The sequence below is a fragment of the Malaclemys terrapin genome, chromosome 9, assembly GCF_027887155.1.
Source record: "Malaclemys terrapin pileata isolate rMalTer1 chromosome 9, rMalTer1.hap1, whole genome shotgun sequence".
Classification (NCBI taxonomy): Eukaryota; Metazoa; Chordata; order Testudines; family Emydidae; genus Malaclemys; species Malaclemys terrapin.
The window spans coordinates 104925239-104945707 of record NC_071513.1 but is presented as its reverse complement, the minus strand read 5'-3'; the positions used below and the strand labels follow the sequence as shown (position 1 = coordinate 104945707).

Here is a 20469-nt window from a genome sequence, read left to right as displayed (position 1 = left end):
AGAGTTCAGATGTGCTATGGGAGGTTTTAATAATTCTGTAATTGGCTTTTTTTTTTTTTTTTTTTTTTTTTAAGTTCCTGTTGATTTTGAAACCATTTTGGAAGACTACACTAAGCAGGGCTTCAGAGTTATCGCTCTTGCTCACAGAAAATTGGAATCAAAACTTTCATGGCACAAAGTCCAGAATATTAACAGGTAAGAGGGGCTACTTTTAATTGAGAACTAACATATTTAAGACAATTCATACTAAAACATGCACTATTTACATTCTTGGTATTACTTGAATCGCCTGAAGGCTGCTTATTTTGTTTTTACCTAAATTACATCTCCTTTCTAGCTCTCACCTGCAGTACTGTGCAGTGATGTTGGGATCCTGGACATTAGGCAGAGAAGCCTAAGGCAAACAAGTGTCTTCTGGTGATAAAGTGCGTGCTGTGGAACAGCCCTGACCCTACAGTATACCATAACTGTTGTGTTGCGGTATCTGATACAGATTAACATGACAGTCCCCACTTTCTTCGTAAATATAAGTATATTTATGTAGCAGAAGGTAACGCGTCCATTAAAGACTGGGTGTGGTGTTCCTGACAACAACCAAACATGGAAGACATAATGAGGATTGTGAACCTGATTCTACACACTGTTGCACAAGGTCTGCACCCTGTTTGAGTAAGGGAGTTACAGCAGCTCAGAGCTGGTGTACCAGAGTAGAGAATCAGACTCCATGTTTCAGATGTGGAAGAATCAACAGAAGCAACTGAACATTCACAAAAGAAGCCAGTGTCTTGCATACTTCCATGTTGTTCTGTCACAAAAGTGGCTCATTGGTCTGGCTGGCATGCCTGGCTTGCCAGGTTTCAAACACTGCCTCTCTCGTTGGGAGGCTGTCCCAGTCAGTGACGGCCACTCTAAGTGTGTCCGTTGCTTGGGAGAGTTCCAGAAGGGTAACTTTTGCCTGGCTCTCAAATCCTAGAGCACAGAAGAATTGGGAGACCAAATTGAACCTTCCAATGATGGAATGCTCTCTTCAACCTGCTTCTGAGTATGGTCAGCAGATCCCTGCATACATCTGTTTCCGGACAGACCCAGGGCTCCTTCAACCTTGTCCCAGGTCTCCCACCACAAGAAGGTGGCTCCCAAAAGGCCTCAGTCCCCTGCTAAGTCTGCGGTGTCAATCTTCGACCTCTTGATTCAGTACCGTGGAGATGAATGACTCTTCTTCCGGTACCAGCAGGGCCGGGAGATGCCAGAGCACTTCGGAGAAGCATGGCACTAGCAGGCCCCGGGGTACTGTGTGGAAGGACAGCAAGGCCCAGGGCATATACTCCTCTAGAACAGCACCGTCTACATCAGACTTATTAATGGTGCCTTCACACTCGGCTCCATCAGTACCAGCAAAATCACGGTGCCAGACACTTTTGGCCCTGGCGCCTACATGCTCCAGATCAACAGTACCATCCACCTCAACTGCTGCATCAATCTCCACCCATTTCGCACAGGAGGAAGTCTGCTACTCCCAGGATGTGTCAGTGTTAGGCAAGCTGGTGTCCCCACGGCTTATGTGTACCGAACAACTCTCGGTACTGAGACCCTGGTGTCTGGATTGCCATTGCTTCCGGGTACCACAGGATTCTCTGCCATTTTCTGTTGGGGGAGCCCCCATTGGAGGACATTGAGGAGGATGAAGGAGACATTCAGTCAGTCTCCCCCTCTCAGTGCAGGGTTCCCTCCACATCGTTACAGGAACCCATACTTCAACAAGGATTCTTCCCCACATCAGGGATGGTGGGATCAGTCCTGGGTACCATCCCTCTGTTATCTGGGCCCCCCAGTGGACATGCTGGGATCCTTGGGCAGTGCATAAATAGCAATTTGCCAGACATCTGGGTCCATTGCACTGGGAGATGAATTACACAGTCTCCACCACCAAACCCCAACACGAGGAGACCTTTGAAAACAAGAGGCCAGGACAGACAAAGGCTACCCCTCAAACTCGTATTTCGTCTTCATCTCCGGACAATCCAGTCATCCCTCCATCACCATCGATGGGCAACAATTTTCACCAGTTCCAGGACCTTCTGAAGAAGGCGGCTGACACCGTCCAGTTACCTCTCGAGGAGGGTAAAGACTCACAGCACAAACTCCTGGACATTCTATAGTTGGCAACACCCACCTGGATTGCGCTACCCATTAATTAAGTGCTTCTGGATCCAGCAAAGACTGTGTGGCAAACTCCAGCCACCATCCCACCAACTGGTAAACAAGCAGATAAGAAATATGTCCCACCCCCCAAGGGACTCAGAATTTTTGTTTTCCCATCTCCTATCTAATTCCCTGGTGGTGGATGTCATAAATACAGGGTAACCCCAGTATTACTCCAGGTCTACTCTTTATGATAAAGACCAGAAGAGATTAGACCTTTTTGGCCAAAAGGCCACTTTATCCGGGACCTTCCCATTTCAGATTTCAAACTATGAGTCAGTTTTGAAGTCTTTATTGATCATCTTCCACAGGAGCATAAGAGCACTTCCAGGCCATCATTAAGGAGGGTCAGTTATTAGCTGGAACCTCTCTCCAAGTATCCTTACATGCCCCAGACACTGCCACCAGAACCATCTCCAAAGCAGTTGTCATGCAACGGGCATTGTGGCTCCAGCTGTCAGGGTCCCCAAGAAAGCTTCAGAATACTGTTGAGGACCTGCAGTTTGATAGTCAGAAGCTCTTCTTGGGAACTGTGGACAAGTCTCTGCACACACGGAAGGACTACAGGGCCACATTGATGTCTCTTGGTATATACGCTCCTAGGAACAAGAGGAGATTTAGCAGGTCTCAGACTGCACAGAGACTGTGCCGAGCCCAGCTCTCTGGATTTCACAGAATCACTGAACCCTTTAGAAAGAGACAAATTCCAGAGGCAAAGAGCATCCCAACCCCTTCAGTGAGTACCCAGTTATCATTGAAACAACAATTTGAGTTGGTTGAGGATTGACTCCTCCCTCACCTCTAGTTTGCAAGCTGCAAACTTTTGCCATCACTTTTGGACACCGCCTTTCCCATCTCCAACAGGCCTGGCAGCATATTAAAACAGACAAGTGAGTCATGGAGGTTATAACATCAGGCTACATCAGTGGTCCCCAACCTTTCAGCGTGGCGGGCGCCTGATGATTAGCCGCCGAAATGCTGCCGAGAAGCGGCAATGCCAAGAACCGTTGCTGCCAAAATGCCGCCGAGAAGCAACGGCATTTTGGCGGCGACGCTTCTTGACGTTGCTGCTTCTTGGCGGCATTTTGGCGGCTGCTTGTCTGGTGGCTGCGCTCCTCGTCAGTAGGCGGGTGCACATAGATGCCCCAGCGGGAGCTTTGGTGCCTGCAGGCACCGCCTTGGGGACCACTGGGCTACATCATCTGCTTCATGTCCCTCGCTCCCTTCCACTCTTCTTTCCCCTCCCTCTTCGGGGACCCCGCTCACAAGACTATACAGAGTCAAGAGGTATACTCGCTCCATCATTTAGGAGCGACAGAACTGGTCCCATCCCCTCACGATGGGGAAAGGGTTTTACTCAAAGTATTTTCTCATGCCAGAGAAGGACAAAGAGTTGAGACCAATCTTAGAACTAAGATGACTGAACAAATTTGTAAAGTCTCAAAAGTTCAGGATGGTGACTCTGGCAGTTATAATCCCTTCTCTAGAAGCAGGAGAATTGTTTTTTGGCGCTCAGTCTACAGGACACCCATTTCCATACAGAAATACATCCCGCACAGAGGAAACCTTATGAGCCAGGATCATTTTCAATATTGAGTACTTCCTTTTGGTCTCTGTTCGGCCCCAAGGATGTTCTCAAAGGGTCTAGCAGGAGTCGCTGCTTACCTTTGGCAAGAAGTAATTTTGAGTTTTCCCATATCTCGATGACTGGCTACTCAAGGGTTGATCTAAAAAAAAGGTACTAACTTCCCCAGACAGCCCTCTCTCTCTTCCTAGATTTGGGTCTCCAGCTAAATGTAAAAAAATGCGCAGCCCTATATGCCCTTGTGTGTGGCACGAGATTCTGTAGTGCCCATGCGCGGGCTGAATGGACAGAAAATCTCGGATCAAGGACTCCAGAGGTGCACGAGCACCCACAGGGACACGCATCTCAAAGAAATGCAGTTACTGCACAAAACGAGGGACTTCTTTTCCACTTTTGTGATTATATTTTTTCCCCCTTAAATAAATAAACTAATTAAAAATTAACAGAAATTATTTCTCAAATTGCTTATGAAGCTGAATCTTTTTATTATTTTTCACAATTAAAAATAAAATCTTTCTCTCTCCTTTGCCATAAAAGCATAGTCACATTGTTAAAAAAAAAAAAAAAAAAGCAATCCACCCTACATCAATTTCTGAAAATGTTTTCCCCCTGTTGTTACAGAGATGCCATTGAAAGCAACATGGATTTTATGGGGTTAATTATAATGCAAAACAAACTAAAGCAAGAAACCCCTGCTGTACTTGAAGACTTGCATAAAGCCAACATTCGCACTGTCATGGTCACAGGTTAGAATACAGTTAATCCAACATTTTGGGAACAAATAAATGTATTGTTTTGAATGGGTTTAATGCTTTTTTCCCCGTCTATGTGTTCTATGTTCTATGTGGGTTGTTATATTTAACGTTCAGAGTGTAAAGCTGAGTTGGATTTAGTTTCTCTGGTCCAAGTTCACTCTCTTACATAGAAAAAGTTTGATTTTGTACAGAAACAAGAAGAGAAAGGGACAATAACGTTTCTGCTTTTGGTATCTGAAGAGAGGAAGTATGATCTTGGGACAACCCACAAGGCTAAGAGCCAGAAGATCTAGATTCTGTTCCTTACTCTGCTGTATACTCCCTGTGTGGCCTGGGGCAAGTCGTTTAACCGATCGGTGCCTCAGTTTCCCCATCAGTAAAAGGAGGGGTGTCTGAGGCTTAGTTCAGTCATATGTATAAAGCACTTTTGAGAGGCTTGGAAGGAAGATGCAATGGAAATTCACATTAATATGATTTGTGCTATTTGTTAAAAATTATGCATTCATTTGAGGGGGGAGGGATTAAATTGTTGTATAGATATACCAAAATTCTACCTTACTATAATAATATCCAAGAGTGAACTGTGAACGATGCTGTGGTGATTCTGTGCTTGTTCCTGTGATTGATTGATAGTTATTTTGACTGAATTAATTGATCTGACCTATGGTCCTTCTGAATAAGCTTTCCTGCTCCGCCGTATTTTAGTAGAGTTAAAAGTGGTGCGTCCGTCTGCCTCGTTCGTTCTTTCTCCAGGAATATTTCTGTTTATAGCTTTTACATCTTGGTAGGTATGGAGTAGACATGGGACTTCTGCTACCTATGAAAATGGTAGTGGACATCTTGCAGAAATGACACTCAGACACATAAGATACCGTACCAACTTACATTACTATCCTAGAAGAGAAAAGAAAAAAGATTTGGCTGTGAAATAGCAAAGTGGGTCACCCAGGTTTAGTTTTGTGAGGTTTGCGCAGACTAGAATGATACTGCAACTGCTACGCAAGGAAAGCTAGAAGTATCATGTAATTTAAAATGTTTGGCAGATTAGTCAGGGCACAGAGACACAAGTAGGTGGATATGTGCAAACACAATGATATATTGTCCTGGAATGAAAGGTGCTATATAAATGAAGGGACAAAAAGTCAGGACTGGGACTTTATTGCCTGCTATATGGCTTGCTTTTCATATGACCTTGCATAAGTCACTTTGGGCCATATTTTTAAAAGGATGCATACTTCCTAAGTACCCCAAAACAAACTGTGTCCCCTCTGAAACATGCACAAGACTTTCAGTGCTGTATCTCTGTCGCCCCCTTACCCCCAATACAATGAAATTGATGATAGTAGATATTTAATAATCATAGAAGATTAGGGTTAGAAGGGACCTCAGGAGGTCATTTGATCCAACCCCCTGCTCAAAGCAGGACCAACCCCAACTAAATCATCCCAGCCAGGGCTTTGTCAAGCCGGGCCTTAAAAACCTCTAAGGAAGGAGATTCCACCACCTCCCTAGGGAACCCATTCCAGTGTTTCACCACCCTCCTAGTGAAATAGTGTTTCCTAATATCCAACCTGGACCTCCCCCACTGCAACTTGAGACCATTGCTCCTTGTTCTGTCATCTGCTACCACTGAGAACAGCCGAGCTCCATCCTCTTTGGAACCCCCTTTCAGGTAGTTGAAGGCTGCTATGAAATCCCCCCTCACTCTTCTCTTCTGCAGACTAAATAAGACTAAATACCAGGAGGTACAATATCATGGCTATCTGTGGATTTTAATTGTTGTAAGGAAATCATTGATGCCAGTCAGACAGATCTGCTGCTGTTGTTTTAAAGCAGGTTTCACTCAAGTATGTTCCTTTCCCAATGTTCATCTGTATTGCCATTTGTTTAATGAAACCCTTTTTTTACTTTACTTGCTTAACAGGTGATAACATGTTAACTGCTATCTCTGTGGCTAGAGACTGTGGAATGATTCTACCTCAGGATAAGGTCATTATTGCTGAAGCGCTACCTCCAAAGGATGGGCGAGTTGCCAGGATAAACTGGCATTATGCAGATACCCTCACAAAATGCACTAATTCATCACCAGCCATTAACTCACAGGTAATTTCCGCATTGCTTTATCTCAACAAGCGTTAGCATGAGATTCACTGCCAGGTTCACTTATTTAGTTTCCTTAAATTATTCTAGTACATAGTTGTACAAGTCATAATAAATGCACTACTTAACTTACCAATGAAAATGCAATCCCAGAAGTACAGCACAATCCTGCCATTCATAATATGGGGCTGGTTTAGAACTGCCAAGTGTTTCGAGAAAGAAATTCCTGTGATTTCATCTTTCACTGAACTCTGCTTGGTTTAATTAACAACTAAAGCTCAGAGTTGATTCATTTTCAGTCTGGAAAAATTGCTTGAGGCCATTTGAGGAAATCTGGGTCAGATGCACTCAGCTGGCCAACAGGGTGTGCCTCTCTATTGCAGAAGCTGTCCATTGGCCAGCACACCAAAATCCTACCCAGCTCTATCTTTCTCGACAGGATCCTACCCTGTGGCAGAGCAGCATAATTTTAAGGCCCTTAGCGTTAAGTACAGCTAAGAGATGAATGGTAATAATAGTGATATTTATATTGTTGTTCTCCTCTTCAAAGCACTGTGCATGCATTAAAATAATGAAACTACAGTGAAACAAACTCTGCTCTTGAGATCTACTTGGTGCTGGGTTTTGTCCTCTTCAGGGGAAAAAGTAAATATAATGAAACCTGTCTCAAGGACAAACAGCTTTACTGAACACTGGCCTGCATAAAGATACCATCCCAGGATATATTATACAGTGTTAAATTGCCTCCGTTTAACGGCTTGATCTTATTCCCATTTGAGTCAGTTAAAAAAACAAACATTTCTCATCAGTGCTGCAGGGTAGGGTCTTAAACGACCACCGTCCCAAAGCAGCAAAACCTGCCCCGTTGCAGAGACTGGCCCCAGACACAGCAGCATCCTCGCTTGTGAGACCTGTGACTCAATGTCATTTGTGCCCCAGGACTCTGCATGCGCTAGTTCTGCTTACGGCGTTCAGGGTTAAAACACCAACCAGCAGTACAATAGTGAATGTTACTCTAAACCCACATTTAAAAAGTAACCGGTAGATTGATGCTGCAGCTGCAGGTGACGCTTTCAGACGTCAAAAATCTGTTTTTATTAAAGGGCTTGTTCTAAAATATTTATTTATAATTAACTATGTAATAAACTGTTGAATTTTTGCTATTAAATAAGTGTAATTTAATCTTACAAGGCTTCCTGCAGCTCAAATTAAAATTCTCAGCAACCTTTATTAAAGCAATATTTCCAAAGCTACTGCTTCTGTTGGTCCTTTATATAGTGCCTTAAAATATGAAGAATATGGGTAAGTATATTATGACTAAAATAACCAAAGTTCCTTGTTTTGATACAGGATATTCCAATTAAATTGGTCCATGAAAGTCTAGAGGACCTCCAGCTAACTAAATACCATTTTGCAATGAATGGAAAGTCCTTTGCAGTGATACTGGAGCATTTTCAGGACCTTGTGCCCAAGGTTAGTAACCTAATTGGTGTTTGGCCTTTTGGATGATGTGCAGATTTTGCACGTGACTAATGTTGGTAAGAAATCTGTTGTCTTTCAGCTGGTGTTGCACGGCACTGTATTTGCCCGCATGGCACCTGATCAGAAAACCCAGCTAGTGGAAGCGTTACAAAATGTGGAGTGAGTATTTATTTGTTTCTGAAAATGTTGGGTGTTTAGTGTGTTAGAAAAATGTCCTTGGGGGAAAACAGAGCATTTTACTGTTTGAGCTATTTACATTTAGCCTGGTAAAAAGGCTAGACTATAACATCTCAGTTGGCAAATCGGACAGTTAATAGAGCTGTTTAAAAAATAGTGTCATTTATTGGAGGACTGTGAAACACAGCTTTTTTTAAATAGCCACTTTTTCAGGAGGTTGCAACTGAAGAATTTAATTTGGTACAGCATCAATTTAGACTAAAATTGACCAATGTGTTTCTGAGGCATAATCAAAAATCTTGTAACTTGGCTTAGTGTGAACAATTAATATCCTCAGTTAATTTCTGCTTATTAAACAAGTAAATATTTGTGGGATGAATTCTGTTTATTCAGTCATTCGTGTCCTGTCAAATTGGCTCTTACTTTTTTTTTTTAAATGGGGATTAGTCTAATGGCTGGTTTACTTTTTTCAGCTGTTTTTTTTTTTTTTTCAGTTGTAGGTTTTTCAAGTGTTAGTGATAGTTTCCATCTGATGCCTTAGAAATAATTTGTTGAAAAATATGTAACAAAATATTGCAAGATGCACCTTTCCCACGCTATAGAGGCAGCCTGGTGCAGCAGATGAAGTATGGGAAAGGTGGTCACAAAGTTCTGAGTTCTAATGCTGGTTGTGGCATTGACCTTAGCTTGCTTCTTGACCTGGGGCAAGTCACTTAACTTTTCTGCCTCAGTTTATCTACTACATAGTAATAACCTGCTATCCTGAGGATTCGTTAATGTCTGTACAGCACTTGGAAAGCATCAGGTTGTATAAAAGTGTTCAGTATAATTGGAATAAGTATTATAGTTATGGAATGAAGTAGAATGCTGAAACTTGTCTGGTTTTTATAGTTACTATGTTGGCATGTGTGGAGATGGTGCAAATGACTGTGGTGTAAGTACACTTCTATTTTGTTTAAGGAGCTATTGTCACATTATTGTGAATTTTAAAGCTAAAAGATGATTAAACAATCTCTAACTCTCCTCCTGATAACCGGCAGGCACTGAAGAAGGCCCATGGTGGTATATCACTGTCTGAACTTGAGGCTTCCGTGGCATCACCATTCACCTCCAGGACTCCTAGTATTTCCTGTGTGCCAAACCTTATCAGGTAACGCACCGCAGAATTTTCAACAAGCTGTTTCCCATAAGTAGAAGTGGTTGATCTAGCACTGCGTGCAAGGCAATATCCTACATGCCAGCAATATGAAATCAAAGCAGGATCCGACATAACCCTTCATATTTTTTGCTTTTAGTAAAGGCACCTGTGAGTAATGTATTGTATTTTCACAGCATGATCCCATATGTTTTTATCCCAATTGTAGTCCATGTAAAATTAATTTCTTCCTTAAAGTTGTGAGTGAGCCTTTAGCCATCTGAAGTAGTCTGAAGGTATATTAAATTTCCTAAGAATTAATTGATTTGCTGCCATTAGAAATCAGGAATAATTTTTTGGAGTTTACAGGCAGCTTTAACAACAATTCTAATATCTGTGCTCTTGGAGCGAGACCATTCAGGACTGAAAAAGCCATCGTTCATGCCACAGATTCTGTTCATGCCCTGAAGTGCTGTTCTGCTCTGAAGAGTGACAGTAAAGGAGGCACTTGTGATTTCATGTTTATCTCAATGATTTCTGGACCAGATTTACTCTGTTTACATTTATAAAGGTGTCTCTTTCTAGGTGTTGTCAGTCCCTGCAAACTTAACCTGGGGTCCGAGAGGCAAGCAATGTTCTTTCCTGCTTGTGCATAATCGCCAGCAATAAAAATTATTCAGGAACTTCTGCCCTTAGCGATAACTTTGGGGGAAACCCATTGACGTTTCAAATGGAGTTGCTGAGAACTGATTTTTGTCCCAGCAACTGGAACTTGGTTAACAACTTTCCTGATGCATGAGCCAGAATAGAATCCGGTTCAGTATACTGCAGCTGTGCAGGCTCTGTAATAAGTGCTCAGAAGTAATTTGTGTCCCTGAAGTCAGCAGATCTGATTCTGAATGCACACACAGAGCGTATCAGTTGAGTGAAAATGTGCCACCATAGAAGAGAGGTGCATTTTAATTTATTTATTGGTTTTCCAGTGAACCTTTTTTAAATTAAACAGCATCAAGCAGAAATTTGCTGATTCTCTGTAGATGGCATGTTCATAATTGTGATCAGCTAGCAAATATATTCTCACCCCCCTTCCCCCACTTTTTTTTCTTTTCAGTTTCTTTACATGTCTTTGATCTTTTGATCTTTAGCAGAAAATATCTCACCGCGTTGGCTATTCTGTTCAGTGCTAGCTGTCTTTTTTTTAACCAGGCTATAATTGTTGGCTTAAATGGCTTTAGTTATATGGATGTATTTGTTTTTACAGGGAAGGCCGTGCTGCTTTAATAACTTCCTTTTGCGTATTTAAGTTTATGGCTTTGTACAGCATTATCCAGTATTTCAGCGTTACCCTACTATATTCTGTGAGTATTTGACAATATAGCACTCAAACATTATTAAATATAATTCAAAGGGTTTAAGATAAGCAAATTAACCTCTGGCTGTTGCATATTAATGTACTGTCAATTTCTTTGGGAGCTTGGTGATTATGGTAAGATTCATCATGCCTTCGTTCTCTAGATAATATATATAATTGTCATCTAGAAATATTAAAACTTTGCCTTTGATGACTAGCTAACATTACCACGGTATTCACAATATTTCATGTCTTTCTCAGTAGTTAGTATAAGGAATACTGTAGTAATATTTTCTGTTTATTAAAGGCAAAAAAAACAAAATCAGGTTATAACAGCTCTCAGAACTGCTGTGATGGAGGTATGTACCTAGAGAGAGCAATAAAATACTAAAACCTAACAGAACGTGTAGAATGAAGACCTGTTTTTCCATTGGTTACCATGCCGTAGTATCAACAACTACCAAAGGAACAGTACTGTAAACAAAATTACACGTCAGTAATGGCATACCGCTTGAGATAGAGCAACTGGAAGATACTGAGTTGGGTGTATTTTGGCAGAAATTACTTAATGTAAAGGCCCTCAGTGGAAATTCCCTCCACTTTAACTGTTGTTGGTTAATTCACCTTTGTATCTTTAATTCAGAATACCATTTAGTAGTAAGGGAGTTTTGGAGTGGCAGTTTTTGAGCCATATGCTGTGTGATTAAATGAATGGGATTTTCTTATGTAGAACCCTTGGGGAACTTCAGGGTTTAAGATCACCTTTGTTTGCTGGGTGTAGGCAGCATTGTTATCTACTAATTTGGCCAAAGAACAACGTACACTGAAAAACTACCTAGAAATTGATTTGACTCTGCATGCTTTAGTATCATACACAACATTGCTACCACAGGTTTTGATCCTGCAAGGGGCACCGTACTCCTGACTCCCACAGACTTTGGACGCTCAGCCTATTACTGGATCGACCCATTGTTTATAAAGTTTCTGTGCAACTATTCATGCAAATGAATATTTTAAAAAAGCTGTAAAATGTTTCTTAATGTGAAGAAAGGAGTAATATCGCACTTGTGTTTTCTGTATAGATCCTGAGTAATTTAGGAGATTTCCAGTTTCTTTTCATCGATCTGGCAATCATTTTGGTTGTTGTCTTTACCAGTGAGTATTATGCTGAATTACTTCTGATGTTTTGTTGTATTAGCAATCAGCTGTTTAATTAACTATGAAAAAAGAGCAAATGTGTGTCTGAAGCACATGCTTTTTAGCATCTTGTTAAATATTCCTACTAACATCAATATGACTTTTGGTTTGATAACTGTAAAGGTACTATCTCAAAAGTATGAGTAAACTATATGATAAATTACACAAGTTTCTGACAGGTGTCCCCCTGCATCTTTCTTCTACAGTTCTGCATGTAGCTATAGTATGGGAGGGAGATGGGGTTATTTAAAAAAATCTGAAGGTAAAAATCATATTATTTCGTGTTTTCAATCCCATTGGTCATGTAAATGGTCTAAATGTACATTTTTAGTTATGTCTGCCATGAGAGTAAGTATATTCTTGGTTGTCCTTGTGGCAGCCACGGGTCTCTTGTGGCCCTTGTCCTTTTTTCGGTAGATGTTCTCTCGGTCTCTGTGCACTGGGGATAGGTAGGAGAAGGGATTGACCTTCCACCTCCCCCACCTGACACACGCCGGCAGGCAAGAGCACAGGAACCTCCTTCTCTCCTTCTCTTTCTATCCCAAGAGAGAGATGCTACTTATGTCTGTCTCTCCTTAAGGGAATGTAGGAGAAAAGGGTGAACAAAACTGTGGGAATATCCCCAAAACAGTGTACGAATTAGAAAATCTAATGCTAAAGTATTGCACTAAATCGGCGCGAGCTCAGGTATGTGACGTGTCACCACACAGAGTTGATTAGCAGCCATGATGTCATACATGCAGCTCTTGGCAGTTCAGTGAGGCTGAAATTTGACCAGAAGTGAGTAGGCATTATTTAAAGAGTTAAGACTCTTTAAATCCAAAAGATCATGGTGCGATTACACTTTGTTGTTTACATTTTCACAGATGGATTTTTTTTTTATGCACAAGAGATTACATTCGCACTTGTGCTGTAGGCATATGTATTTATCCACACTTGAAAAGCAAGCAGATAATAATTAGCTCAGGGGATATTAACAGAAGAATTTTTGCTCTGGAAATTGAGGTATACTGTCTGACGACACAGACAGGGAACCTGTAATTGCTGCTGATTCTTACAGGTGCCATGAAGATGGGAAGGTCGGTCTACCTCTGCTGTTACTCTGGGTCCGCTGGGTTAGCCAATGGGAGGCTGGTTTTCACCATCTCTGTGGCAGCAGCCTATCGAGATGCTGCCTTGTGCAAACTGATACACATTACTATGACTCAGAACCACCAAAGCAACTTGGGACAATGCGTATCGCAAAATATCGGGACAAATTGCGTTCCGACCTAACATCGGTCAGGACGCGGGACAAACACCTAAATATCGGGACAGTCCCGATTTTATCGGGACGTCTGGTCACCCTACCCAGAGCTCCTAGCGTAGACATAGCCTAACTCCATAAAAGTTAAACAAAATAGTACTTGGAAATGTGCAGATTATAAACTATCCTTGATTTTCTTTCTCCCAATACAGTGAGTTTAAATCCTGCTTGGAAGGAGCTTGTTGCACAAAGGCCACCTTCAGGTCTCATCTCAGGTCAACTTCTCTGCTCAGTTATGTCTCAGATTATCACCTGCCTTGGTTTTCAAACCATAGGATTTATTTGGGTCAAACAGCAACTCTGGTATGAGCCCTGGACCACCCAGTCAGAGTAAGTTGTACCCGGGTAAATACAGAATATGGTAACACTGATTGGGGGAATGGTTTATAAATAATTGAATGCCCTTTGGTATCTAGGAAATTCCAAGGTGCATTTCACATGGCAACTGGCTAATGTGCAGATTTCCTTGCCATGGAAGGAGAAAAGGCGTCTGATTTCTTGGGTCAAACTACACTGGGATTCTTGCCTTGAGTGGGTCTCAGCTTGCCCTGCCAGCCTCTGTCACAGAACTGGAGGTCTCCCTCTTTCCTGCTGCCTGTCAGACTCATGTGGGGACCAGTAGGGAAAAGTGAGGTCATGTCAGATGATCAGGATATGGTGTGTGGAAGAATTGGCAAAGGGCTGGGGATACTGCCAGGTGAGCAGAGAGTGAGAGATGATTTGCCGTCTTGGGGGAAGAGGAATAATTGTCTCATGCTCAGGAAATTAGATCAGGACCAGCGGCGTAATGGGCTTCATTTTGTGCGGGTTAGGAGGATTAGTGAAACCCGTGTTATGGGATTGGGCTGCTAGAGGAGGGGAAGTACAGAAGAAGTTTCACTGAGCTGCAGTACCACGGTGTACAACACTACGGTATCGTATTCTAAGGGTTGAAGATAATGTACTGGGGGAGTTCTGTGACCTCCTCATAAGGAACGGCTGCAAGGACCACAAGAGAGCATCAGAGATGGACTGTCAATGTTTACGTCACTGTGTGGAGGGTGGAAAGGACGGGAAAGTAATAACGTTTGTATGACAGTCTTGTGTACTAAGAGAGAGTCTTAGCAATTACTTCCAGCTGTTAATATTGGTAGAAGTGGGCCTGCACTGGAACCTTGAATCTGAAGAGCCCTGAACTTCAGAGCAATTTTCAGATCCAAACGTCATGGTTTCTATGCCTATTTCTGCTCCGTATAATGAAATTATATCCTCCTGTTATGAAGCAGCAGCAAACTGGGCTACAGGCCATTATTTATACCCGTCTCGCTTTGTTTGTTTTTCAGTTTGTAAAATTCACTTACTGCAGCCTCTACAGGCAGTAGAACAATAAGTCCTATACAATTCGTATCACTAACTGACACAATGGAAACCCAAAAGAATTCAGAACTCACGGGGCACAAAAGAAACTCCAGTGCATGACCTCAGTCACCACCCAACACAAAGGCCTTTCTGAATTACTTCATTAACTGTAGTAAAATGTCTAAAATATACCCACCATAACCTCTGTAGCAATTTATACTGGAATTATTTTCACAATAAAGACAGGGCTAAAACTTACTGTAATCCTCTACTTTGACTCCGTGTTGAATGTTCTTCTGTGTTGCAGTGCATGTAACTTATCAGCAGCCACAAACACCAGTTCCTCCCAACATGAGAATGAGACTCTTCATGATGAGCACAATATCAAAAACTATGAAAACACAACGGTGTTTTTTATCTCCAGCTTTCAGTACCTCATAGTGGCAATTGTCTTTTCTAAAGGGAAGCCCTTTAGGCAGCCTTGCTACAGAAATGGTAAGTCTCTTCTCATTATATACAATTCCTCTGTGTTTCTCTAAGTAAGAATTCCAAATGACAATAGGCATATTTTGTTCACTTAGCACATTTGCTTAGGCACATGTTGTGCTGCTTTTGCAGTAACAGATTTGCTGCTGCAAGAATGTGGGGTTCCCCCAAGAGAAGAGGGAGGGGATAGTTTCTCAGGTGAAAATAGATGGGGCAGTATTGTAGAATATTCAAGATTTCCTCTGGGAATTTGGGAAGGTTAATGCAGAAATTCTCACATTCTACAAATTTTAACTTTTTTTTTCTAAAGTAAAATGCATGAAATTTAAATGGTATGCTCTCGCTGGGAAAACCACCTAAATACAGTCATTACCACTGTATTGAATGAGGTTTCTCTATTGACTCAATGATTTTGGTAGCAGAATACTCCTGCATTCCATTGCTGTTTTGTTTAAGACATGGAATAATAACATTTTTCACTTCTTAAATCTGCGGGGACTGTGTGCTTGCCGCATACACTATTTCTGCTTGCTAATACCCTTCAGATAGACTTGTGTATTTAGAAATCTCACGTGCAGATTTTTTAGATTTAGATTCAGTTGCTTTAATGTTTTTCAGAATTCTGAAAGATTCTGGTCGCATTATGGGCCTCAAAACTTACTTTTTAAAAATGGTCTTTTCTTGGGAGTGCAAAACAGTGTAATCTAAAATCTGTAACTTTTTGTTGCTAGGGCAGTGGTTGATTTGAACTCCTGTAATTGAGTCATTTTGTATTTATCTAAAATTATATGTATGGTATATATTGTTTTAGAAGGTTAATGGAGGAAAAAAAATATACACACACACATACACGTATGTGCATGCGCACTAAAGTGAAATGAGGATTATATCCACCATTGCAATGTGGTTTGAGATGTATATTCTGTTGTTGTGAAAGGGGAAAACTTCTTGTAAGTTAAGTGTCACATAAGCTGCATTGTTTTCATAAGGTAATGAGAATTAACCAGATGTTTAAGGTGGCTTTTTTGCATATACAATAAAATCATTGCAGTATAATTTTACAGGTGAGAAATCCAAGACTGTTTCATGTAATATGTACTTGTATATGGTCTACCAATGCAAAATACATTTTGTGAACTGTTACTCAGGGGTTATTGTAATAGATATATATGCAGAAGCGAAGCATGACAGTATGTTTAATGTTGTATTTCTCTTTTTCTTTTTACAGTTCTGTTTGTTATATCTGTGATAGTTATTTATATCTTCACATTATTCATCATGTTGTATCCAGTTGAATCCATTGACAGGGTTCTTGAGGTAAGATTCAACAAGCAGGTATATACACTTCATACCTCATAAAATAAGTTGGCTGGCCTCTCTTCCAGACTAAAGTTCCCATTGACTAGATTGACCCTTTGAAAGCTAGAGTTCAAATTCTGCCAGAAGACAAGCCTAATGAAAATCTGGCATATACCTATAGAGTCAAATGAGAGCCAAATATAAATTTAGTCTCACCATTTTTTAATTTTTATTTTAAAAAAATCCCTTTAGATCTAACTAATGCAGAAGAAGCATGTGTTTAAAACCCTTAACAATTTCTCAGCAAGATACTGTAGAATGAGAGGTGAGACTACCAAATGCACTCTGCAGATAAGCATTATTTGCCCTATCACAAAGAGTCGTGTTTAAGCAATAAAATAGGAGTTAAATTTGAGGTTTACAACCAAGCTTGTTTCAAATTTGCTTTATTTCATATGTACACATTTTATTGTGTGTAATTGTTCAATGCATACAGTGGACATTGGTCACCTGTGACAACTTTGTCTTGCAGCTAGTTTGTGTACCATATGAGTGGCGTATAACAATTCTCATCATCATCATCATCAATGCAATTGTATCCCTCTTGGTGGAGGTAAGTAGCTCAGATTAACAAGTGGTCTTTTCCATGTAGCCTTTTCCTGGGCTACAAGTACATCCTATATAAAATGCTGATGGAGTACAGTTCCGTTTGTACTTCTAATGTATTTTCAGGCAAGGTTAAGGCCACAAAGTTTAAAGTTTCATAATACAGATAATTAATATAATAAGGAATAATTGAGTTAAGCATCGTTATTGAATTCAATGTAATGTACAGAAGCAGTGAACTATGTTGAACACAGACTTCTGACATTGATTTTTTTAGTGTGTGTCACTATCCTTATGTGATAAACTGAGTCACACTTATGATCCTTAACAGCATAAGGGACCATTAGATCCTCTAGTCTGACCTCCTGTATATCACATTAAATTTCACCCAGTTATCCTTGTATTGAGCCCAGTAAATTGGGTTTGACTCAAACATACCTTCCAGAACAGCTTCAATCTCGATTTGAAGAGCTCAAGAGATGGAGAATCCACCACTTCCCTTGATAAATTGTTTCAATGGTTAATTGTCCTGTGTCTAACTTCTACTTTGTGCTCGTCTGGGTTCCATTTCCAGCCATTGGCTCTCGTCTTGCCATTCACTACCTTTCATACCTGGTATTTCCCCCCTGAAGGTGCTTACACACTAATTGTCACCTCTCTTTTTTTGATTAGCTAAACAGATTGTGCTCTTTAAATATCTCATTGTAAAGCATTTTCTTGAATCATCTTTGTGGCTCTTTTCTGCATCATCATCAATTTTTCAACATCGTTTTAAAAATGTGGCCACAGAAATGTATGCCATATTCCAGTATTGGTCTCATCAATGCTGTATACAGAGGTAAAATCACCTCCTTGCTCCTACTTATTGCTCCCTTGTTTATACATCCAAGGATCACATTAGCCCGTTCTTCCACAGTATCACATTGGGAGCTCATGTTCAGCTGTTTGTCCACTAAGACCCCTAAATTCTTTTAGAGTTGCTCTTCACATTTTCACATCTGTTCAATTTGTTCATGACACACCGAGTTTGAGTTAATACCGCATTTGCCCCCTTAGCACCTGCCCCTTGTGTTGTTGGTTTAATACCCTCTCCCCCTCATTGGCTCCAGCTAGTGTCTAAGAGAGATGATTAGCTGCCCGTGAGATGCATGCTAGTCCCATTCATATAGCCCCGTCTGTCACTGGAATATGGCCTAGTCCTCCACAAATCCAAGCCTTCAGCCTCACACCAGTTGCACTGTCTATGGTTCACGTCCAATATGTTATGCCTTCTCTTGCTTTTGGGACTGGAAGGCTCTCCAAGAAGATAACTTGGACGTTCCTCCTCTTCAGCTCCCTTCCAAGGTCCCTGAAGTTTTCTGTAATCTGTGGGATGCCATAGTATTGGAACCAATGTGTATCCCCACCAGTGGAGACTTGCCAGAAGATTTAATAACCCCATCCCTCTTGCATTTCATTTCATATTTTCGCCCTAGGGTGACAGCACACCATCCTGCTCTCCTTGTGTCCTTTGCTAAATTCAGTGTCCGCTCTTCATATGGAGTCACTGATGAGGATTGTTTGTCTTCTTGAGACAGGTGAAAAACCTGTCTTCGTAGCTGCTTGCTTCATAACGCAAGGATGCCCATGAGGCATGTCCCTTTTAGCTTTCTGTTCTGTTCCTCTGGAAACAGGTTCCTCTACAGTTGCTTCACTGAGTACCTGATACTGAATGAGTACTTTTAGCTGGGTTGAATGCCTCCTGGTTTTCTCTCTGCTCTTTGTCATGAATCATCAGCCCATTTCTTTGGTTTCTGTTCTCTCCAGTTCTCCTTTCACAGACTCCTCCCCTTGTTGTGTCTGTGGTAATGATTTCCAAATGTGGTTGTCAAAGAAGTGTTGAAACTTGTGCTTCCAGACCACATATTTTCTCCTGTAGTATGGCCCCCAGCTTGCATTCATGCACCAGAGATCTATTTGGTCTTCTGACAGAAAAGTAAACGTAGCATGTCTGAGGCAGGACACAGTTGTTCCCTTATTGTCCATATTTGCTACCTGGAGTAGAGCTATACCTCCAAGAGAAGGAGCCAGACTCCCTCCAAAACTCACCAACTTGCCACTCTTATTTGCCTGCCTCAGGAGTTCACCTGGCAACTGACTATATTCTAATCTTCACTGCTCAGCTCTGTCCCCCTTCAACCGGGCGGGGTGAACCTCTTGGACTCTTCAAACCCTGGGGCTGTTCAAAGACCACAGGGTTGCAGCCACACACAGACCCATCTCACCTAGCCTGGACAGGGGTCCACAGCCCAGCCACGCAACCTTCCTAGAGAACAGACAGACTAGACACACAACTCACCAAGTCCCTCCGCCTCTGAGCACGCCATCCGCACCTGTGCCCCCCGAAACCCTGACCAGTTTCTAATAACTAACTTTGGTCTGTGATCAGCACTGCTAAATAAATACCCAAAATGTCAGACTAATCAGAATGCAGAACATGATTTGAGAAAAGAATCTTAATTTAAAGCTTCCTTAGAACTTGCAGTGCTTACTGGAGATTCTTAAAATAGTAGTGTCAAAACTTGTTGTTTAAAAAAAAAAATTCCTATTTGTGTAAATGCAGTTGTCATAATTATTGCAATTAATGTAAAGCATATATTTGTGCTTTTAAAACCCTCATGGAAGCACTTAAATACTGAAGATGGTTTCTCTCTTAAATACTAATAAAAATAAATTTTGTCAAATGAAAGCTGAGTTTAGTTCTGCACTGAGTTAATTATGCCTACATCACCGTTTCAGATTTTATTTTTATGTGCACACTAACAACAAATGATCATTAGTCTTTTTAATTCTTCCCACTCACTGCAATGTCTCACAGAATATCCTCCTTGACATGATCCTTTGGAAGGTTGTGTTCAGTCGAGACAAACAAGGAGAATATCGCCTCACCCTACCCCAGCCACCTCAGGTTGGAGACCAGTATTTTGCTGTCAATCATTCAACTGTATGCAGATTAATTTAGTTTTGTACCATGCATTGTGTAGTGGTTTATGGGTGTGTGTTTGTTTTCTGCCTGTATAAACCTGTTTTTAAATAGTGTCTTTATCATATTTCTGTAACTTTACAATTAAAAGGGATTTTAACAGAAGCATCTTTAAATATTATTGTAAACGTGTCCTAAGCAGGTGAGTGTACATTTAGCTTCACTTACAGGACTTGAGAAACAGTGTGAGGCCTCTCTAATTTTTCCATTGACTTGTTTTTTCACTCCAAAATGACACACTTAAAATTTCAGGGACTGACACATTCAGTGTCACCAATGTTCATTCCAGACACTTAGTAGTAGTCTGCATATCAGCAGATCAGTAGAGTAAGACTAGAAATGTCTTGATTCTCATGAAATCAGGGTTCTTAACTGTGGGTTTGATCCAGCTCCCAATGAAATGAATTAAATTGACTTCAAAAGGTGTT

At 41.1% G+C, this 20469-nt stretch overlaps 1 protein-coding gene across 5 annotated transcripts in view; it reads left to right on the top strand.

Moving 5' to 3' along the window:
- ATP13A3 (ATPase 13A3) overlaps positions 1-20469 on the top strand; it is a 118623-nt gene that overhangs the window by 92410 nt on the left and 5744 nt on the right. For all 5 annotated transcript variants that reach the window (XM_054039253.1, XM_054039250.1, XM_054039252.1 and 2 more), the window contains 14 exons: positions 75-195; positions 4409-4533; positions 6467-6645; positions 7993-8115; positions 8204-8283; positions 9193-9235; positions 9342-9451; positions 10698-10794; positions 11870-11942; positions 13443-13620; positions 14936-15123; positions 16343-16431; positions 16946-17026; positions 19877-19966. In XM_054039253.1, the coding sequence (XP_053895228.1) occupies positions 75-195; positions 4409-4533; positions 6467-6645; positions 7993-8115; positions 8204-8283; positions 9193-9235; positions 9342-9451; positions 10698-10794; positions 11870-11942; positions 13443-13620; positions 14936-15123; positions 16343-16431; positions 16946-17026; positions 19877-19966 (1577 nt within the window). The remainder of the gene's footprint in view (positions 1-74; positions 196-4408; positions 4534-6466; positions 6646-7992; positions 8116-8203; positions 8284-9192; positions 9236-9341; positions 9452-10697; positions 10795-11869; positions 11943-13442; positions 13621-14935; positions 15124-16342; positions 16432-16945; positions 17027-19876; positions 19967-20469) is intronic.